This window comes from Malurus melanocephalus, unplaced genomic scaffold, assembly GCF_030028575.1.
Source record: "Malurus melanocephalus ecotype Western Australia unplaced genomic scaffold, MMel_1.1 scaffold_945, whole genome shotgun sequence".
In the NCBI taxonomy this organism is placed as follows: Eukaryota; Metazoa; Chordata; class Aves; order Passeriformes; family Maluridae; genus Malurus; species Malurus melanocephalus.
This window is the reverse complement of record NW_026624177.1, coordinates 1-23,832: the sequence shown is the minus strand read 5'-3', so window position 1 is coordinate 23,832 and position 23,832 is coordinate 1. Positions and strand designations below refer to the sequence as shown.

Sequence of the window (23,832 nt, the reverse complement as noted above, 5' to 3'; positions counted from 1 at the left end):
TCATGTGAAGGACTGCACTGCCCTGCTCTGGCTATGAGCACCAGCAAGAACATGAGGAGAGGGTGTGTATCCCATTGTTCCCACATTCCCATCACAGCAGTGAAAACACTGGCTGTCTCTTGTTTAAACTACAGCATTGTAAAAAGTGGGTGCTGATTGCAAAGTGAACAAAAGTCTCATTCACACGCACAAAGTCCCTTGAGGCAGCAGAGAGAGCAACTTTCCCAGGTCTCATACATCTGATGTATCTTGTAGAAGTCCCAGAGCCAGGAAGATGATCTACACCAAAAGCACTGCAAATTGAAACACTGCTATACAGCACCTTAGTTCCAGCTTTGTCTTATTTCAAACCTTGATAYATACCTTGTCACATACGTTAACACTTACACATGAGCTGTCATGGAACAGGATCAAAGAGAAAGTCCACACCCAAGAAATGCCATGCAGGATTATTTTCCTGCCTTCACCTACAGGAACTTAGTATTTTCAAGCTGAAAGAAGGGAAATTTAGGTTAGATACTAGAAARAAATTCGTTTCTCTGAGGATGGTGAGGTAGTGGAACAGGTTGTCCAGAGAAGCTGTGGATGCCTCATAACTGGAAATGTTGAAGGCCAGGTTGCATGGGGCTCTGACCAACCTGGTCTACTGGAAGGTGTCCCGCCCCACAGCAGGCATGTTGGAACCAGATTCTTTTTAAGATCCATTCCAACCCAAACCATTCTGTGATTCTGTTAAGAACCTTTTTTATGCACAGGTATTCTGGAAACACAAGAATTCCCAGACATGACTGAAAGATGCAGCCATGGCTTGGGCCAGCCAACAAAAACCAGCCTGCAAGTCTCCCCAGAATCGTAACAATAGCAATAAAAATGATAAAGATGGGCCAACCTGAATTTTTATGGTATGTTTTCAATCAAAATACATGTCTGTTATCACAGTAGGCTGCCCACTCACTTCACACCTGCTGAACCTGTGCTGCTGTGTTTTTACTGCTGTTGTTACCATGCCAATTAAAACTAACCCAGGGTTTGCCTCTACCCACCGCAGTCATTTTACTGTGTAGGCAAGCCCAAAGTCCCAGGCCTGTCAAAAGTCTGAATGAAGCTCTCTGTCTCAGGAGCAATCTAAGTGCTGCAATGACCATTTTGGGGCATGCAGCAGTTCATTCTCACTGGAGCTAAATCACTGACTAAATGAGCCAGCRCATTCTGTACAGCTGCAGATGCTCGGTCGATTGACAGTGGAGCTCTGAGCAAAAAAGCAAAGCAAAGGATTAGCAGAAATTAGGATACTGCAGTCAGTGCAAGCCAATTTGCAGATTTATAAAGGGAACTTTACATTACATTTCCATGCACACAGAGCTTTGCTGTTTCAGTATACACTTGGTTTGTATTTGCCATTTGCCATAAATTTTCTCACTTATTTATACCCACTTTTAGAATATCTCAGGCGATATTACCTGACCCAGATTGTTACTACCAGAATACCTGAATTAAGAAWTTCTGCAGGAAACTTGAAGGGGTTTAGAAGTACCAAAGAAAAATGCAGACACAGACTTTCATAAAGCTGCTTAGCTGGAAAGAATTGCCAGAAAGTATCTCTGTGCTAATGTCAGCCAATTTTTCTGAATTAATTTTGAAACAATTCATCATTCATCCTCCTCACCTCCTTCCAATTCACAGCAGTCACTGTAAACATAGCCAGGACACTGCAAGCAGATGATARAACACTTTCCTTTTAAGAAAGACGATGGTGTAGCTTCATACCTCTATAAACTTCACTATATTTGGTAAAGATTTCATAAAGGTTTGCATTCCGTGATCACTACAGGAACAGTGGTGGTCATCTGTGTATTYCTTGAAGAACTAAGAAAATAAACCCACCACCCAAAAAATACATACAGTGCAGGCATCTTACAGTCAGCTAATCTCTCTCTTTTTAAAAAATATTATTAAATAGTAGAAGCAATCAGGCAGATTTAACACTTCAGTGCTTCAGTGACTTTAGTAACAGTTGCACTGACTTATTTGGCATCTCTGAATATGACCAGAAAGGGATTTTGTTTGATAAGAATGTGGCGCACAAAGCCCCAAGGAGTTAAAAGCCTTAAAGCCATCTCAACTTGTTTTGTAAAATTTACTGCATGCACTGTACAGAAATTAAGAGCATTAAAATCAACAACTGGTGATAGCCAGGTGGAGATGAGATTTTTTTCTTCATTAAAGGTAAATACAAAAAAGGACTACTGAATTACTTTAGACTAATGAAGGATGAACTTAAACATCACCACAAAAGTAAATTCTCTTGAAAAGGGCATGACAAATCACTTCTAGTGCAAATGTAAAGGATCCTGGGCAAGCTCCTTTTACCAGACAGGTTGTGCTTGTAAACGCAGGTAGATTTCTAAGCATATGCAGGACAAACCTCAAAAATTTCAGCCAGTTAAACAAGACTCACCAGACAAAACCATTACATTCTGAAACACAATTACAAGACACCTTTTCCAGCCGAAAGTGTTCAACCACAAGATGCTGGTGAGTAACAAGTCACATGTCTGTACACGCAACGTTTAAAGGATCCAATTTTCTCTGCTCTTCTGGAAACAGAAGTATCACGAGCTTGTAATGGCAGAAAACTTCACAAAGAAAAATTTGAGTTAAGAGAGAACCTCAAAGAGACCAAGGAAAATGAGGCCGAATTTCAAGACATTGCTAATTCTGAAGACTACTTTTATCATAAAAATCATAGAGAAACTGGAACTCTTATTTAGTTGCTTTTTAAAAGCCAAAGCAGCAATGGTTGGGATTTGCTCCTTGTTTTGGTAAGCAGATGACAAAGCCAATACAATATGTTTAATAAGTGGAGCTTCAAGTATACAGAATATGAGTATACACAGGACTTTTTTTTTTTTTTTTTTAACGCAACCAATTAAGTCATGGCCCATCAGGTACAAGCAAACTTGATATTTATGACAGAACAAAATGTTATGAGAAATAAAGCACATAATCAAATTCTAACATAGCAGACTTTGGAGAAGATGATCTACCCAGGTTTTAAACACCATTGAGCCAAAGTATTTTCTCAAAATTCTAAAGCATGTTTTCATGTGAAAGGAATTTGAAACTTTAGGATCTACATGGAAAAAGAAATTCCCAAAAGCTTCTATAACTTGGACAGAGATGGTTTTGAGGATGAAAATTGTTTTCTGTTTCATTCCACCCTTTAACAGAAGCACCTGGTGGGAAAAATTCTGGAACTGATTTAGCTTGTAGCCAAAGGCAATTCCAAATCTCCCAAAATAGGGCTTTCCTAGCAGCACTATGAACTACACACCTAGATTTSATCTGAGGAGTACAATTAATCCAAGTCTGGCAGTAGAAAGACCAGCAGCAGGCACAAGGGAAAAGCATGAAGARGTCCTGTTCACCCTGTAACACTTGGGAGTCACACTCAAATGCACTGTAAGTGCTCAAACTATTTTCTGGCATTTGAACAGTTTCTTCAGGCTGTATGATTGCTAATGAGTGCTGAGATACCTCACTAGATTATTCATTAAAGCTACTTGCTTCAGAGATAGCAATTATATCAGTCATGATTGAAAATAAACCAGTATCAGTCTTCCAGCTTTTCTAACCATGATGACAAATAGCTGTAGTTATGCTGACTCTTTGGAATAGTGAGAAAAATCCACCCTTCTCTGCATCTTATTCTCCACAAAAAGTATCCACTTGCATAGTAAGTATTTAGGGATACAGAAGGTAGAAGCAAACTTGCAGAGTGAGTGAATTATAAAAAAGAATTAAGCTGGCATTTTATTACACTGAGATTTCTTACTGATTGACAGCAATCATTAACTGAAGTACAACAGGCTGGTAAAGCAGGACAGTTTGCATAGAAATTTTTAAACAAAAGTGAGAAAGATGACACAGATAATTTTAAACACAGAAGAAATGTCACTTAAAATAAGGACAGTACAAAAATAATTAGTACATTTACATTAATTTATCCAATCCTACCTCTTCATGAATGGAAGAGAGCAAAGACCATAGTATATAGAAATATTACAGTTTAAATCTCACATCATTTGAAACAGACACTAGGAAATTTATTTAGATTCTGTTCTCTTAAAAGGTTGTTCCTGCCTCAGGTAAGGGAGAAACACTGAACTAATCAAACTATAAGCCATCAAATCCAAGTAGTCTACCACTATTGAAAAAACGAACAAATTTATAAAAATAAAGCGGCAAACTAACAGTACAGCCTGTGGTCCTGATTCTGACATTTATAACAAACAGGATAGAGACAAAATTATGGCCTATGAAGTGAGACCAGCCACAGGCAAGAGTTAGGCCATATGTTCAACAAACCTGGGATCTAAGCTTCTCTTTATAACAAGATTAGCCACGCAAATCTGAGATAACTGGAGTTTACTATTTTTATCTGTTGCAAAGGCCACCTGAAAAAGTAAATAAAGACAATGACATTTTGTGACAAGAAAARTTAAATACAAGAACAATTTAAAAAACCAAACCCCTGCACAACCAGGAACCCCAAAATACCTAGTAAGACCAGCCTACTAACTGGGCAACCACTTAAACAGTTAAATTGGAGAGACTTACTCATCACCCATTAGAACAAATATGAAAAGGCTCAAAAATTTATTTTTAATCAAACAGAATACATTGCCATGAATATGAATAAACTCCAACTGTCTATCAGTATGACAGAGGAAATCAGATTATAAATCAACAATTCCAGATACAGACATGTTTTTAAAGTGGTATTTCTGAAACCTTGTAAATAGATGAGCAAGCTTGCATTTTTGTGAGCAGTTCCAATAACATGGTGTTAGTGTACTGAAGTATCTTCATTTACATTTCCTCAAGGCTCCTTTTGATAGCTTCTTGCAGTTCTGGATCCTGCAGTTCTGCATCCTGAAGTTCTGCATCCTGCAGTCCTGCACCTTGCAGTCCTGCACCTTGCAGTCCTGCATAAATAAAACAAGGTTATAATCTCAAACTTTGACTGATAACTAGCCATAAACACAACTACCTTAATATTACTACATAAAGCACGAACTTACTTTTGTGGGTATGTCAGCAGACTGTAATAAAAACCCTGAGACACAGATGAAAATATTTTCTCTGCTGTTTTATGCTGTCCTTTCAACACTACAGAATATGGAAAACATCTCTACAACCTTCCACTGTATTAATTAAGAGCAGSCCAAACATTACTTTAAGACCATAATGCAATTGTGTATATACTGCCCAAAATAATAGCAAGATTAGAACTTGTATGTATGCACCAACAAGTATTTAAACAAACAACACACATACATAACGAGCAGAGAGGTTTCAGTATTTTCATTCCAGTTCCTTACCCATACCTACATTCTGATTGGCACCAGTGTTGTCACTCTTACTAAGTAAGCCAGACAAGTAGATAAAAAGTCATTATCAACAGTAAGAATAGTTCAGATCAGGGCTATAATAGTTTTGATGGTGGGGAGGAAAACTGCATTGCACTCATCTGACTTCTTAACAACTCTCAAACAACTTTTATTATATTAAAAAAACCTCTATTTTTGCAATACACTTAGGTTTTTTGGGCACTAATTGCTTGGTGTTAGTGATCAAATACTTTAAGTTAGACAAGGTCTGTATACACAGCAAATATAATATCAATAGTATAGCTAGGAAAATTAAAGCCGATTTCAGACACACTATCACTCATGAACTATATTCTGCTTTAGGAGGACACAAGCACATTATATAAAATTGAGCTGTTTGTTCGTATGAAAAAAAGAAAAAAAATTAAAACTTTAATAATTGTTGGACTGTTTAATGCAAAAATGAGATTTGGAAGAGAGATCATATCAGTGACTGCTCTAATGCACCTGGACTTTCCTGTAATATCCAGTACTAATGACAAAAGAGAGTTTCTTAAAGAAAAGCATTACATGGTCACGCATACAAACAAAGACAAAACCAAACAAAGACAGAAAACCACTTGCAGACAACTGCTTGCATTCAAATATGTTGTCATTTAAGCCTGTACAAAAATCCAGAATAAGTTCCAAACTGTGACTCATCTGAAGCCAGGCTGCTCCGTAAGGTCAGATACCTCTGCACTGCAGCATTAGAAGTGGGACCTCCTGTATGCACCAAATGCCACTCTATCCCAGTACTGCGGGACCTGAATGTACTAAACTTTCAGTGCTGGAGATGAACACTGGACATTTAACAACAGCTTTTAGAAACAGCTGGTAAACTTGTAACTGAATAAATTCTGGGAAAGTAGGATTCAGTTATCAGTTTTAYCACTGAGCATCTACAGCTTTTTAGTTTCTTTTAGTTTACTTMCATTAGGTGGAGGGGCAGAATCAAGCCTTTCCACAATAAATTACTTTCAAACTACACTGTGGTCTGTCACCAAAAATGCATGCCTACATTGGACAGCACCAGTAAGCACAACAGCAAAATGATGAAAACAATTTAGAATAAACTAAGATAAGACGTGAAAAAATGTGCTGCTGATTCAAACCTTGTGCATAAATCTACAACTCTTTTAGGAGACCAGAGTGTTTTACTGAGAAATTATATGTAATCTTGAACTATTTATTCAGAAGTTCAGCTATTTATTCAACAGTTCTACTCTGARATAACACAGTCATATTAAACTGCTACAAAGTAAACTCAGTCAAGTCTTTAATTGCTCAGTACCCTGTGGTGCCCCAATGAAACAGATTTTCAGTCTGCTGGCATTCTTCGCAGGTTAGTAATTTTTTTATTTATAATTCATCACAACATTCTTCACTACTCAAAGACTGCCCAGCATAGTTTAGAGAGTATTCCTAAGAGGTMACTTGCTGTAAAACTGATTGTAAGTTTAGTTTCTGTATCTTCCGTAATTAATAGCACTCTTGAACACAGAAAAGTAAAAATTAACAGACCTTCCTGTTTGTTTATTTCTTCTAAGCTCCTCTTCATTGTTTCTTTCATATCTTCATCCTCTTCACTATCTGAACCTTAAATGCACAAATGAGATATAAATTACACGTTGTTTCTAATAAAGATGTTAACAGCCTCTCTTGCAATTCTCATGCTGTAACAACCAATTTGAAGAGTACACTTGTTATGATCTAAAAAAATCAAGATAAAAATACATTCCACTGGTAGCTTAAGGCAGCCACTCAAGAGGCAGTTATTTTCAGCTACCTTCCTCCCCTTCTCCCCATAATCTACAGGTAGATGGCTTCGATTTTTTATTATGTTAAAGCAGTAACAAGAAATAATAGGTGCAGAAGCTACTGCGTTGACTGCATTTGTGGTTTTTTTTTTGTTATATTCAGTTATTAAAAAAATTACTCACTTTCTATAAGTGAAATATAAGTATAAATTACTCATTTTCTATAAATTACTTTCTATAAAATGCAYCAAGGATTTAATTATGGGAAGAAGGGCCTTAGCGCATCTCTGCCTACACATGACTGCAGCTGTATTTTATTGCCCAAAACCTGCATTTGAACAATGGAGTGCTAAAACTCAACAGAGCACTGCAATTCAGTAGATGTTGCTATGCAAGTCTTATATTAGCAGAAAGTTGATGCACTCAGTTTAATCTGTTAATTTATCACAACCCAGCCCAGCCAAAACTCCATTACCTTTCCCTTAACAACCCTCTTCACAAGGCTGGTTTCCAGCTCCAGAAGGATGGCTCTATTTTGAAGTGTCTAGYGGGGATTTGTGTACTTAAGGTGGTGAGGGGTTTTGTTTCACTTACTTTTTTGCTGGTTGTTTCTTTCCCCATTAAACAGAGCCTGAGTAAAGTACAGGTTAAAAACCAAGCCAATGAGTCAYGTTATGCATTCATTCTCCTCCTGCTACAGGCTATTGCTATTTTGGGAGATGGTCTCTGTAATGAGGTCTTACAGTATGAGCAATCAACAAGGTCTCCTACAGTCATACCAACAGAAGCATGCCCCTTAAAGTCATCACATTTATTAATATATTAATGTACTTCAGATTACATTAACCAGTAAAGAACATTCCGATATGGCCATCTAATTTACTGACTGTGTGACTTCTGGCATTTTAAATTACCCAACTTAGGTATTCCTATATTCACTTTCCAAAATTTGTTTTCAAACCTCTGACATGTAACCTGTTTGAACAGCAACCTTGCTGACTTTCCAATAAATAGGAATAAAAATTCCAACAGATGGTGTTAAACAGCGATCAGCAGCCCGAAAAGATGCCAGAAATAGCTAGATATACACTGCAGTTAACATGGTCTCTCTGAACTCACTTGGCAGACTGACTGTGAACACTTTTTGGAGTTGCCTACCATTTTGGGGCTAAAGAGATACTAACTTTTACATCATTTTCCAAAGCAAACAAAACAAAGAAAAGAAAAATCCACACCCCCTCCACCTCCAAAAGCAGTCATAACAATTACTAATGAAAGGGAGGAAAAAGTGCAAAGGAAAGGCTTTTCACAAATGGCTTCTCCCTTATTAACTATCTTTTAAATCTTCCAGCTTGGAAGACACCTCAGACTGCTCTAAAAAGGTCTTATACCTGTTAGAGGTGGAACAGATGACACAATCAATCCCTAACTTATTTCCTGGTATAAGTACACATAATATAAAAACACTTCCAGGGAACTGGTCAAGTGTCTTCCTATCCTTCAAGTGCTAATTTCTTCCTACCATCTGGTCTAAATCTTTCTTCTTTTAGTATGAAACATTCTCCCTTGTCTTGTCCCTATCTGCCTACATAAAAAGTCCCTCTTTTTTATAAGCCCCCTTTAAATACTGGAAGGCCACAATGTGGTCTCCTCGGAGCTGTCTCTTCTCCAGGCTGAACGACCACAACCCTCCCAGCCTTTCTTTGTAGGAGATAATCTTTGTGCCCTCCTCTGGACCAACTCAAACAGATCCACRTCTTCYTTGTGCTGAGGACCCCAGAACTGGACACAGCACTCCTGGTGGGGACTCACAAGGGCAGAGCAGAGGGCCAGAATCCCCTGCCTTGTGCTGCTGGCTTTTGATGCAGCCCAAGATACAGTTGGCCCTATGGGCTGTGACTACACGTTGCTGGTTCATGTCCGACCTCCATGAGAGCCCCCAAATCCTTCTCCACTGGTCTGTTCTCATGGAGCTTTTCTCCCAGGCTGTACYCATGTCTGGAATTACCCCTACTCAGGTGCAGCACCTTGYCCTTAKTCTTGTTGAACTTCATGAGGTTCTCATGGGCCCACTTCCCAAGTTTGTCCAGGTCTCCCTGGATGACATCCTGTCCTTCAGGTGTGTSARCTGCACTGCTCAGCTTCATGTCATCTGCTGAGGGTGCCCTSAATCCCACTGTCTGTGTCACTAAGGAARATACTGAAGAGCACCAGTTCCAAGAGTACTGAGGGTCACCACTTGTCACCAGCCTCTGCTTTGACATGGAGCCACTGACCACAGCCCTCTGGCTATGTCCATCCAGCCAATTCCTTATCCACTGACAAGTCCATCCATCAAATCCCCATCTCCCCCATCTGGAGATAAGGATGTCATGTGGGACTGTGYCAAGGCCTTACAGAAATCTAGATAGGTGACATCACAGCTTTCCCTTGTCAACCACTGCAGTCTCTCCATCATAAAATGCCACCAGACAGATCAGACAATGTCACAGAATGGTGGAGATTGGAAGGGACCTCTGGAAATCACACTGTCCAGCCTCCCTGCTCAAACAGAATCATCTACAGCTGACTGCCCAGGACTATGTCCAGACAGCCTTCAGTTATTACCAGAAAGACAATGTAGAGGGGAGCTCCAAACTTGTTAGTTATGACCCTACTGAGTAAAGTGAAAGGATCACCTGATGGCAACAATCTTCCTAATGCAGCCCAGAGTACTGCTGGCTGGAACACACATTAGCTCATGGTCAACTTGTTGTCCACCAGAGACCCCAGGTCCTTTCCTACAAAGCCATTTCCCAGCTGGTTGACACCTGGTCAGCACATATTGATGCTTGGGGCTGTTCCTAACCAGAAGCAGAACTCAGCATTTTCCTTTGTGGAATTGCATGAGGTTCACCGTCAGCCCACTTCTTCCCTGTCAAGGTTCCTCCGGATGGCAGCAGAATCCTCCGGCATATGAACTGCCATTCCCAGTTTTGTGCCATCAACACACTTGCTGTAGGTATACTCTGCCCCATCATCTAGGTTATTAACACACATTGAACAGGATCAGCCCCAGTACTAAATTCTGAGGTACACAGGTGGTTCCTGACCCCCATCTGAACTTCATGCCACTGATCACCATGTTCGAGGTCTGGTTGTTCAGCCAATTTTCAACCCCCCTCAGTTTTCTCATCCAGCCCACACATCATCAATATATATTCCTGATACTGCTGGCATCTTCTAATAAGGTTGTTTAATTTTGAGAAATCAGGCATATCCTGTCTCTCTCGTTAAAATGCTCTGCACATGCTACAGCTCCCAACTCCTCTGGGGTCAGAGGAAAAGCAGTTGCCCAGATTCAGAGTCAAGAGATCTTAGGATACCTTGTACTATTCTCTAGTACATTTTGTCAAATTAACATCAGCTAAGAACCTCTGACTGCACCTGTTCTTTCAAAAGAAATGCTATGGCTCACTATTGTCCTCACATACTGACATATTCCAGCTGGAAGAATGAGAAAACAGGACAGCAAACTTTAGATGAATATACATTTCAGAGTGATTTTTTTGACATTTCATAAGTCTCTCAGAAACCTCTTCTGGGGAGAGACTGGTAACTTCCACAGAACTTAAGCGCCACCCACTGTCTTGCCACAAAAACACTACAACTTGAATTTGGATTAGTTGCCCACACAACTCAGGGTAACTCCTGGTACCTCTCCAATATCCGATCTTCTTCTCTTGCACCCTCCCCAGGTACCACCATCCATTTCATAATTTCCATCAGGTTTACCAGTTCCTCTGTCTCACCAGAGACCCAATTTCTCTTCTCAGCCTTCATCCTGCTTTTCCTTACCACACAACACACCTCCTGTCTACTGTACAGTCTCACACCCATCTCCACTTCTCTCCTACAATACTTCTCTTAGTCTTTTCAGTAACTCCCAGTCTCACCTGCCTCTTTTCCATTCCCATGTACAGCAGCATTCACACCACACTTGAGTCACTGTCTCTCCGACCATTGACCCTTTTCCTTTTACACCTGGTGTCTGGTGTTTTAGTCCTACCTTATGGATACCATTTGTTACTTCGTTCAGAATGCCAGTAATTACTTAGCCAAAAACTTAAAATCCGTACCCCACCCTTACCTTTGTCAGGAATCCTGTTTGGTTTGTGGGGCTATGCTGCCTTTAAAATACTGTTCTCATGGCTTCTAGAATATTTTCTCTTATTCCTTTTCTAATATGTCCCTGGAGGATCCTTCCCACATACTCTTCCCCTATACTTACTGCTCTAATCTCTGTTTCTTCATTAAGGTAACACCATCTGTAAATGCAAGTACAGCAGCTCCCTGCTGAGGGTCTTCATCACCAAGACCTCTCCTCCTCCATGCAAACAAGCTTCACTCTCTGTATCTCTGCCTACAGTTGCTCATCTATCTGCTCATACAAGTGTAGCACAAATAAAAATGGACTTCTCAAGCCTTCATTCTCTTCCAATTGCATTTGTTGGAAACTGTGGCCAATATAATGATGGCGACTCAGACTTTCACCTAACCTTCATCTTAGACACCTCTTAAAAACAGATTTAAGCTAAACCTCGAGGATTTTTTTGTATGATCTGAGAGGTGAGGTCTTCCCAGTTCAGCCAATGGCCTGCAATTGTTCAGACTCATTATCCTAGATCTTAGTACACTGCTTTTTCCCTAGGGCATGTACACACATCCACAGATGCACAGAAGATATGCCACTGACATACCAAACCCAGTAGTAACTTCCTGTTGTAGCTAAACACAAGGTTACGATTGAAGGGTCACTTCCTCATCACTCTCTTCTGCAACAAGCTCTGGCTGCTGTAACAGAGGAATATATTCCTACTACAGAAACTATAATTCATTCATGGTGCTCCACAGTGCAGATTCTCATGCCCTTCGCATCCAGTTTCTTTGAGAAGTGGGGGCTGGAGGCTGTGACTGATCTTTCGTCATTTGCAGTCTGTGCTAACGGAAGGTTTGGAAAAAGCAGAAAGGGGACAGATGTGGCATTCATACTGGACCTCAAATTCGACAGCACATGGACTTTCACCCACAAAAATCTTGACTACAGAGGAAGAAAGTAACTCTTCTCAATGTCTTCTATAAATGAATTCTTATGTTCTCTTAAATTTTTGTTGGCTGTATTGTAAAACAAAAGTTTTTGGAGATAGTAGGATCTAGGAAGCTTAGCAGTATTCATCAAAATGAACTGAAATCCTGCTTTTCCAAATATGAAAACTTCTCACAGAAGCTGCATTTGATAGAATTTAAAGACTTCAGGCAAGAGCAGCAGATTGAAAAGGCAGGCAGATAACTCCACTTGAGCACACTGAAATGTACTTTATGGGTCAGTGAAAGAGGTACAGTGGCTATTTGGCAGACAACACTGCATTCAGTACATCACTGATTTTGACAGGCTCTTCAAAAGAAAGGACAAGAAATACTCGAAAAGAATTGTTCTTATTATTATGAGCTCGGTCACTGAAGGATCTCATTTGAACATAACTGGGAAAATTATAGTTAAGATAAAGTCATCAACTTACACAAAAATAACTTGTCACCCGAAGGTCGTGGCATTCCTGTCAGTGTCTGGATGGACATGATGACCGCAACCTACCATCAACTCTGCCCTCCACATTGTCCAGCACTCATTAAAAGTGTATTTTCTGTACTTTCAACTTATAGGACATGAAGACATGGACAAGGGAATAATGTCGTTTTTCTGCACACTACAAATTTTTTGTTACAAAAGATACTGAAAACTCTTCTCTTCTGCCCTTCCCAAACCACTCGATTAACATGAATGGAAGCTCCCACCATGTATTGTGGCTTCAATATAAAAATAAAAACCGTCTTTGTTTATGAACTCAAGCTGAGCAGCAGCAGAGAGCAAACAGGAATACACCACTTCCCTACTCTTTCCATACCTCAAAGGAAATTCATGCATTTGCTCCAGCCAAGGGTTTCCAATAGCAACATACAGTTGGTATCATATTGAAACATATCCAGGAGCTTGTATTTATTTATTTTTAAATTAATGCAGTAGCACAGTTCTCACAGCAGCTCTGCTGATGTGGTAAAATGGTTCATAAGATGCACCTGTCTGATTGCACATCCAAACACAATCCAGCTGCTCAGAAGCTAATGATAGCTCTGTGAGGGTGATTCAGGGAAAGAGCTTTTTCTTTTTGCAGCTCATCCAACACCAGCAACAGGCTGATACTTTTAACGTGATTCTCTGTTGTGTTTCTCACTTATTTCACTCTCCAGAATAACAGCCACAGGCTTGAGAAAGTCACAAAGCAAGCAATTCTTGTTCACATTTCCTTATACTCAGCTGCTTTGCTGTAACAGGCCAACAAGTTATACCAGCCTATGATACACTGCACAACTTTCCATCTCAACACTCCAATACTGGTTTTGCCACATTAGGACTTGCAAATGACAGCTGATGCTGCTGAGCTACACACTATGTGTGTATTACGTAGTGGCTTTATCTTTTTAAAAAAATACTTTATAAATTCTTGGTAACAACATGATCTCATTATGCAGTGAATGCAGACCTGTTATCAACAGTGAATTTTCTAATGTTCTGTTTTTGTACAGGAAGAGAGGACAAAGTCAGGTCTTGCTATCCAGGCCCCCCCTTGCTGACACTGACTAAAAAGGGGAAAATTCTGTTCCTCACAAGTCTGCTAGGGAATGCCAACAGCCAAAGGAATCGTGTCATCCCATCAATTTCCTGCTCAAAGATTTTTTTTTCAGAGTGATCACATGAAAACTTAGGTGGAATGCACAAGGATCAACCAGCCAGCAAGTTAAAGTTTGCAGCCTCTGAGTAAAGCCAATCAACATAATAGTAAATTAAATATTAATGTAGTAAAGGACATTAAAAAAGGGTAAAATTAGGAAGCTTTTGAAAGTAAGACCAATACAAAAAGAAATCTGGAGTACAGTTTATACACAGAAAGTGGTTAGATCAAAGCCATCACCTTTGAGCCACCATATACCAGTGAAGAAAACTATACTAGAAAAACTACCCAGGCAAGGAGCTAAAGTACCCTTATATAGCAAAATAGTCATTCCCCTCTCCTCACTGTCTCATATCATTAAGTTGCACAAATTATACAAGAAATTAAGCCCATACAATTAAATCAACTGCTTGCAAGTTACAGCTCTCTTCCAACTCTTCTTCCCAAAAAATATAAAGTTCACAAAGCAAAAACAGCCACCCACATTGAGACACAATTACACAGTTCTAATTACATTATAAGAGATCTCTCAGTCTCAGAATTTTAATACACTCTAAAAGAAAATATTTGTACTGGGAATGCAACAATGCACAGAATCACAGAATGATTTGGATTGGAAGGGATCTTAAAGATTATCTATCTCCAACTTCCCTGCGATTGTTAAGGACACCTTCCAAAAGACAGGTTGCTCAAAGCCCCTTCCAACCTGGCCTTGAACACTTCCAGGGATGGGGTATTCACAACTTCTTTGGGCAAACTGCTCCAGCACCTCACCACTCTCACAGGAAAGAATTTCTTTCTAATATCTAATCTAAACAAACTTTCAGTTTAAAGCCATCACCCCTTGTCCTACCTCTCTATGCCCTTGTACAAAGCTCCTCTCCATCCTTCCTGTAGACTCCCTTCAGGTACTGGAAGGCTGCAATTAGGTCACCCCAAAGCCTTCTCATTTGCAGGCTGAAGAACTCCAACCCTCCCAGCCTCTCCTCACAGGAGAGGTGCTCCAGCCCTCTGACCATCTTTGAGGCGTCCTCTGGACATGTTCCAACAGTTTAATGTTCCCCCTGTGCTGGGACCCCAGGGCTGGATGCTGCACTGCAGGTGTGGTCTCAGCAGAGCAGAGCAGAGGGGCAGAAGCCCATCCCTTGTCCTGCTGGTCACACTGCTTTGGATGCAGCCCAGGAYACAACTGGAWTTCTGTGCTACAAGTGCACACTGCTGGGTCGTGTTCWGMCTCTCATCCACCAGCACCCCCAAGTCCCACTTGGCAGGGCTGATGTGGATCAGTTATCCCCCAGCCTTTATTGATACCAGGGGAGGTGTAGCTTTATGGATAATGCTTCGGCACTGCAAAAATTAACTCCATCAATGAAAGTGACAATTTTGTAATTACCTATGCCAAGAAATTTTGCTAATCTGTTTGCTTGTGGCTGGGAATATCTCCATAATCCATCTGAAAAATCTAGATCAGCAAATGCCTSAGGTGGYCAGAAAACTCTATAAGCACCTCTTYTGTATTAAAAGTATTTTAATAAAGKCCAGCTCACCACAAATTATCCTTTTTGGAAAACTACTTTATTATCTTTTCTTTCCTATTTAATAAATCAGTGCCAATTCACCATTCAGAGCTAGCACTTCACTTTAATTTTCTTGGTGGAACAGCAGTGCCATTTGATCGTTCTCATAAACCTGTATCAAGACTAGCAGTGTATTTTTTCAAGAGACAGTTTAGGCCTAGTTCAGAAACAGCTTTCTGTAATATGCCCTGAACTTACAACATTCCAAAACCGCAACAAGAAACCAGGAAAAGCAAAAACATCTCTACAGAGAAATGCCAGGTCTTCTAGGAAAACATGAAAATACTTTAAAATACTGACAAGTGTTAAAACTCATCTCAGCTCTGGTACTCTTTGCATGAAAACGAGCTGGCTCAATGCTGTTCGCTTATCCTATATAAAACCAATGTGATCATTTTAACATCTGGCACTTGAGAGGTCTTAAAAACTTCCACTGAGATTTTTTCACCAAATGGATGTGTGAGTCATGTGCCAATGAAGACAATTACCAAATGATACCAAGTAGCCAGGAGGTCAGAGTTAAAAAAGGCAGAAATATTTTGAGAAATAATGATGCTTTAGCAGGGTCACATTTGTTTCAGACACAGCATAAATTGAGACAAAAAGATTAGAGTACAAACTGATTAATATGCAAACAAGAATGCTTTAAACAGCTTTAACCAGAATGGAGTTTTCAGACTGAAATGTAATTTTTGTCTCCTGCTATAATAAAGACTACAGGGATGACAGAGTTTGTTATAATGATAAAAATGCTTAATTTGTGTTTTCAAAACATGCCTCAAGTATAATGATTTGCTGATCTACTATTCGCTGAAATACCACCACAATACAAGAAGCACCAAGCAACAGCTTATGTTACCAGTGTAGGTTTTCTGTTTTTTTTTTTATTGGAAAGAACTATCAGTTACTGGAAAATTTGTGTTTAATGTTTACTTTCTACCTTTTGTGGTATCTGAAATGCTGTTTAGCAAGGCACACATCATGTCTCCTTCAATCTGGTGAGGATTCAGGATGCAAGCTGACCGCTGAGTCATTTTAAATTGGTTTTCCAGCTCCAGGAAGCTTTTGTCTCCAGAAAGTACAGTGAAAGGAATTTGCTTGGGCAGGTGCTCATCCAGACGACCAGCCTACAGGGAAACAAATGACAAGCACTGAACAGAGATCATGTTTTTACTTCATGGCATTTGGCTAGCTTTATGCAAGACAAGTCTTCACTGGAAAGTTTTCTACAGCAATTCATTCCTGCTTTTATGAGCCAAGCCATGTTACATCACTGTGAAAAGCACTATTTCAAAATTTTGATGCTCATTTCTTCTCTAGGTACAATCGATACAGGTAATGGCTACCAGAACAATACAAATGGGGTATGGGACAAATTCCTAAAAAGCAGCATTTTAGAAGTGTCTTGACATAAAGCAAGTCTTTTGTGCAGAACATTTAAAGAGTAACATAAAAGGCGTCATAAATCATACAACCACTGCTGCAAAATGTGCTTTATAGACAGTAATTATATCTAACTGATAAAGCACTATATGGCCTCAAGCTGCACCAGAGAAGGTTTACATTTTCACTGAAAGGGCTGCCAAGCATTGGAACTGGCTGCCCAGGGAACCAGTGGAGTCACCATCCACATCAGGTGTTCAAAAATCACGTGGATATGGCACTCAAGGACATGGCTTAATGATGGTGGTACTGCTGGGTTGATGGATGGACCTGCTGGTCTTAAAGGTCTTTTCCAACCTTAACAATACTATGATTCTACTTTAGGAACGTGAGTCCCCATGGCATCCCAGATTCCCATTCTTCACCTGCACATCCCCAACCCTGCCAAAGCTCAAGGTCTATTGAATAAAGGCACTGCTCTGTCAGCTCAGCAGGGTCTGTGAAACCTGTGAAACCATTCAACTCCATTGTCAAGATGGCTTGACATTTGGGCTCCTTGAAGAGAGATGTGAAACCTGTGAAACCATTCAATTCCATTGTAAAGATGGCTTGACATTTGGGCTCCTTGAAGAGAGATGAAGTCACATTTCACTCTAATAGAGAAACTGTAAGAAGTATAGGCTTTTTTATCATCATTTCCTAACCAGCTCTCTTCCCCCTCTCCAAAAGACTGTTGTGCTGTTTGGGCTAATTTTTAAATCACTTCTTGGCTATCTGTCTCCAACCAATCCAGGTTTATCATTCCTTACAGTGAACACAGAAGTCTCATGAAAAGAATCTAAGAACGTCATCTCCAATTGGCACCTAACATCAATATCCTGGGTACAGGACACAACAATATCCTGGGTACAGGACACAACAATAAAGCAAGTGTGCTCTAACTTACATGAACACAGAGAGCAAAGTCTGCTGCTTCTCTTCTGGTACTGCAACGTGGATGAAGAAAAAAACATCCAATTCTGTTAAGATAGTTGTAAATTTTGCAATGCACTGGAGGCTTCCAGTTGCTGTATCCTCCTAAACGATGAAAAAAACATAACATTAGTAATAATAAAAACCAAACATGAAAAACAACCAAACCATAGGTTTGGGCAGAAATGACTCTCTGAAATAAGAATTCAAGAAGGCAAAAGCAAATACAACATTCTCTTTAAAGACAGAATTTATTTTGGCCAAAGTGAAAGCTAAGAAAAACATGTTACCAAAATCCCACCAACCCTCTTGTTTTTTAGCAAGAGAAAAAGAAAAAAGTAGCTAGCCTGATACTACTCATTCGATTTAGTAAGATTTTTTTTCTACAAATCCTGAAAAACGTATCTTCTAGATATTGTGTGCTTTTAGACACAAGGATGTCTTTTTCTCCACTTTGAAGCACAGTTATGGTCAATGTGCAGAATCATAAGAGCTCTGGAAACATAGTACAAGTAGCCGTAATGTTTCTCTTAGGGAAACTGGTACTACAGGAGTTACAGAGTCAAAATGCACTGTAACTGCCTGACACATCACACATCAGAACTCATTAAAAAGAGGATTCAAGAACTGGAGCAACAGCTGAAACAAACGCTAAAGTCCTGACAAATCTTTGGATGCAGTCAGTGATAAGCAAAATGAGGCTATAACTAGAAAAAAGGGCAGGAATTTTCTAAACAGTACCTTAAACATGTAGTTACTGGCTGAGAAAATAGCTGAATAAAGATGAGGTGAGCAAAGTGCCTGCTACAGACAAAAGCAGTATAAGACTGAAACAAGTTGCAATGAAAAGGAAAGAAGCAGGAAGTCACTCAAGAAGAGAGGGAAAACGTGAAGAGCTTGCACAATAAAAACAGATATGACACCACAAAAAGGCAAGAAAAGGAAGAACAATTTGACCAGAGTGATTAAGATTTTCATAACATTCCAATGGCTAAGAAATAATAGGTCTGCAACATGGAGGAAAAAATGTTGCTTTATCTGCTAGATGATAAAGTGACTAGATGTAAAACAGGATTTTGAATGGAAAATGAAAGCAGTCATTGATGGCACTTCACATGAGGATATGGGAAACCAAGGCTCAAGTTAACAGGCTGCATAGGATGATTTATGCCACCATGTCCACCTCAGTCTGACAAAGAAAAGGTTTCCTCAGTAGACTTCTCCTATTTTCTCCCACCTTTTCAGCCTTATGGTAAGAAGATATCAAAAATGATCGCAAAGATAAAGATTTATTAAGAGTGTACACAGAAATGATTTAGTGGTATCTGTCCATGAGAAAAAAACTGCTATTTGCAGGTTTCTCTCATCTGCTGTGACAGGCCTCAGTCACTGATATTTGGGAAAGACTTGTAATCACCAGCCTTGTTTTTTGGCTGCATAAATGCACTACACAAGCATTTGATCAGGGCAGCTGAAAACAATGACAGACCTATGTTTATTCAGTTTGCTAGCCCACAAATGGATGAAAGACAATTGAGTGTCTGAAGACAAACAATACAGAGTCCAGACAATACAATGGAGGAACTCAAAGCAAAGCTAGGGCTATACTAGAAACATGAATAATAGAAATAATGCAGATACATAATATAAAAATAATAATTAAAAATTCAGAAATGTTTTTGGAAATACATGAAAAAAATGGTGTTATATTTTTGCAGTTTAAACAAACAAGAATAGCATGCCTCAAGTAACTATGCAAAACATTATTATGAGAGGGTATCTCCAACCATAGACCCAGATGTTCCTGGGAGACTTGCCCCAAACTCAAAACCAGTAGAGTTTACACTAATAAACTGGTAAATTTTTCTCTAATATGAATATGGCTCATTTTATTCACAAGTAACTCTTTAGCATGGTTTTTTTAATTCACATGCTTCAGGTGACATTCCCACAAGGCAGGCTGCACACAGCAAACCTGTTTGGAAGTAAGGAATTGAGTGCTGACATGGACTGTGCTGTGCTATCAGGCACCTGTGTTTGGAACATCTCTGGGCACAGTCTTAACTAGCACAAAGGTACCACAAAGGTAAGGATATTGTATTAGTAAAGTTCTTAACCACAGACTAGTAAATTATGACTGTGTTATGATTATTTTTTCTTAAGTTAGAGAAGAGAAACTTCTGACAGTACAGCTCAGACATCTCTAGGTTCAACCAATTTTTTCCTTAATGAATCAAAACCACATTTTAACCTTGGAAAACAGCAATAGCACAGAAGACCTTGTCATAGCAAACAAGCTAAAGTCAACTAATGACAAACTAATTTCAAGTAAATTAGATGGAATAACGAAGTATGACTGAAAATCGGTGTCTAAATTCACATGGGGAAAATTATTCCTAACTAATTCTTTATAAAATCCAGACAAAATAGCCTGGTATTTCTTCCAGTTAGTTTCCTAAAAGTTTCATAGTAGAAACAGCTTTTCCAAGGCTAAGTAGGTTGAATAAGTGTAGAAATAAACAAGCCTTCAGCAATTAAAAACTACAACCAAACCCCAAATCACAACAGTATTCAAGGAGTGCAGAGGTAAAATGAAATCTGCCCAGACGTTCAAGCTGGGCAAAGCCCCACAAAGGATAGTAAGAACAAATGACATGTTGTTCCGCCATACAGTAAAGTCAATGTACATAAATGAAGCAGCCAGGCAGCACAGATGAAACAGAAATCTAGGACCATTAGGTATAACGAAATGTGAGTTATCTTTCATTGTTTATCTCGTGAGACCCAACCTGGACTACTGCATTCAGTTCTGGGGTCCTAAACATAAGAGTAACATGGAACTGTTGCAGCAAGTCCAGAGGAGGGTCAGGAAGTTGGTAAGAGCACCTGCCCTATGAAGACAGGCTGAGAAAGTTGGGGCTGCTCAGCCTGGAGAAGAAAAGGCTGTGTGGAGCAACTTTCAAATATCTCACGGGGCCTACAGGGAACCAGAGAGGGACTTTGTCAGTTACGACAGGAGGACAGGACAGGAAGTAATGGATACAAACTGAAAGAGAAGAAATTTAGGTTAGCTATTAGAAGATGCTTAGGTTAAATGTTAGAAAGGGAGTTTTTACTGTGAGGGTGGTTAGACCCTGGAACAGATTGCTCAAGGAAGTTCTGGATGCCTCAACCCTGGCAGGGTTAAAAGCCAGGCTGGATAAGGCCTCGAACAACCCGGTCTAGTGGGAGGTGCCCCTGCCCACGGCAGAAGGGGTCAGAACAAGATGATCTCTCAGGTCCATTCAAATCCCTTAACATTCTGTGATTTAAAAGCTCAAAAGGAGTATTTTCTGTGGCTTGCATGTGCACAGGAATGTTACAGAAAGGCCAAAGGTAATGACAATATAGGTAGTGATACAGAAGTAATGCTGAAGTAGAACACAAAACTCAGGAGAATAACCTATTTTAAGGTTAAGGGAAGATGAGAGGATTTCTTCCCAAAACTCCTAACAAGATTACAGGTCCAGGAGCACAGATGACTGTATCTAACGCTATACATTAATAGCCATACTTGCTCTGCCTTCATCAGATACTGGAAAACATGTTTCTAAGAAGGAAAAAAAGTAACCATCAAGAGGCCAAAAGTAAGCCATCAAGAGGCCTTTCTGTCCAACATGAGAAGCACGACAACTCTCAGCTTTCAGAATATTCTTGATTATCTTCCATGTGAAGAGATAATAAAAAACATTTAGGAAAGAAGTGCTGTGCAATCGTGTTTACTAAGTATAAAACACACTTGACACTTCCTACAAAAGTGGTAAAATAATGCCTATGTTTCAGGCCATAAATATTTTGAAACTATCCCTTATCTACACTTTACTGAAGAAATCAATGTACCACAGACAAAATAATTATAAAAGCAGATACAGAGAAAACCTGTAGAAAAAGCATGAGGTGGACAAGATGTGGGTTCAAAAAGAGTCAGATAAGCAGAAGTATCAAGTTAAAGGGATGCTACTGGCAGACTGCAAAACAGTATAATTTTAGGGTCCCTTTCGACCCAGACCATTCTCTTATTCTATGAAACTCATGAAATGCAAGTTCCATCAGTCACTGGTATCTTCTAGTTGTGACATTGTTGTACAGGATGACCAAAGCCACCCTTTAAAGAACAAGCCAGAGACAGAACAACATTAAAAGTCTAAGAATGCAAAATCATGTCTTCTGGAACTAAATAAGCAAACCAAACCAAAAATTTCTAGTCTTATGAGAAGGACTCAGGAGTTAAAGTAATCTCTGAGTATTATGGCTGTCCTGATAATTATGAAAATAGAATACATCATAAGTAAGTTCATGAGGGAAGCCAGAAAGACTCCTAAACAGTTCTGCAATTCTGAAACAATATTCTACAAGGAATAGTAAGAGCAGTGGAAGTTTAGACTGAGTTTGAAAAGTTCAAGAACATTTCGATAAAATGGTGCCTGTGACACTGTGACTTCAGAGGCCCTAGTAGCTACTTGCTCCTGTTCTTCATTTTCTTAGATTCAAGGAAATCTCTGCTCAAGCATATCTGTAGATTTCTTAATTTTATCTTTTAATTTCCTTCAAATACTTTTTACCTTGAAAACCCCAGATAAAAGTCCCTTGGTTCAGATTAGCTGGCAGCTGTGTAAAAAAGCTTCCCCAGTTGTCCAGATCCACCAACACAATGTGAGTCATGGTACTCAGGTAGTCAAGATCAGGAAGTTCACCATCTTCAGTGGGAAAAAAGGACACATTTAAAATTCATCTGACTTTCTGGTCAACCAACATGCTTTTGAAAATTCATGTATTCATATATACAAGTGAAAACTTACAAAAAAAGCTACAAAACATGATTATCATTTGGTGATTGCATAGATTTTAAAATCAACTGAATTAGCATTCAATAATGCACAAATTAGAGAAAAGAATAGAATCTGGCTATATGATGGTATAGACCTGGTAAGTTTTGTGGCAAGCACAGAAAGCTGTTGTCCTGCCCCAAGACATTTTAATGACTCATTTAATTTCAGCTGTGCATCCCCAACTATGGCAAGTCTCTATGCCATTCAATTGCTTGCATGCATAAAAGCATATACAATGTTTAGATGTGCCCTTTTTGCTCTACATCTGACATAAATGTCAATCTCTTAATCAAAAATGTTGTAACACTGCTAGTAATTATGAAACACTTCCAATTTCTGAACACAAGGCACATCTTCAGCATTCTTGATGTCATTCTTAGAAGCAATAACAAACTTGAAAAAATTGCATGCTCTAGGGAAAAAAACAATACATACTGGGAATATAAATTCTCATCTGAAACTGCTTTTTGGAAAACTAAGAAAGCTGAAATGATGATGATATAACAGGACTGCCCACACAGAAAGCACTAACAGGTTCATATATATTTATATGAACCTGTACATAAATGAAGGCAAGTTTCTTTTGAATGTGCGTAACAGATCACTTTTACATTTCTAGGCATTAGATTTCTAATTGGGGTATCCTTGATGGTCCTCTTCTTTTCAACACCAAATTACACTCCAAACTAATTAGAAAATTAAATGTTTCAAGTCTCAGAATTCTTACACTTGCCTTTCTGGTTTTTTTTTTTTTCCCCAAGACTTCATATATACAGCGTATAACAATAAATTGTGGAGTTCTTGAGTTTTGGAAATTCAAATACTGAGAATGCGGTATTTGAGAAATAACAAGTATAAATTCTGAGATCATTTATAGCCTGGATATAACCAAATGGTATGTGACATGTACTGACAATGAAATAGTGTTTAGGACAGCAATATTTTTCTGATGTTGAAAGAAATTTTCTACATACTCTCACTAATTTCTTCAGAGTGTTCTGAGTCCTCATTTTTTATTTTCTTTCCCTCTATTGGGCCCCGTAGAGGAGATAACTGTGGTCTGCCCTGAGTTT

At 39.2% G+C, this 23,832-nt stretch overlaps 1 protein-coding gene across 1 annotated transcript; it reads right to left on the bottom strand.

Annotated features, from left to right (window-relative positions):
* Positions 1–4,644: 4,644 nt before the first annotated feature.
* On the bottom strand, positions 4,645–23,824 carry LOC130585670 (E3 SUMO-protein ligase ZNF451-like). The gene is made up of 6 exons (XM_057386270.1): positions 23,734–23,824; positions 22,493–22,627; positions 17,866–17,996; positions 16,477–16,663; positions 6,957–7,031; positions 4,645–4,988 (listed from the first exon to the last, which is right to left on the bottom strand). The coding sequence occupies exons 2-6, from the start codon at positions 22,590–22,592 to the stop codon at positions 4,873–4,875; spliced, it is 609 nt and encodes a 202-aa protein (XP_057242253.1). The 5' UTR covers positions 22,593–22,627; positions 23,734–23,824; the 3' UTR covers positions 4,645–4,872.
* Between the last annotated feature and the right edge of the window lie 8 nt (positions 23,825–23,832).

Bases quoted from the DNA above. Each gene is read 5' to 3' on its own strand.
- LOC130585670 (XM_057386270.1), bottom strand. From the start codon at position 22,592: ATGACTCACATTGTGTTGGTGGATCTGGACAACTGGGGAAGCTTTTTT. The intron at 16,664-17,865 runs GTAAGTTAGAGC...GTTTCCCTGTAG, and splicing joins ACTTTGCTCTCTGTGTTCAT to GCTGGTCGTCTGGATGAGCA. The intron at 7,032-16,476 runs GTAGAAAGTAAA...TGTGCATTTAAG, and splicing joins CATTTCAGATACCACAAAAG to GTTCAGATAGTGAAGAGGAT.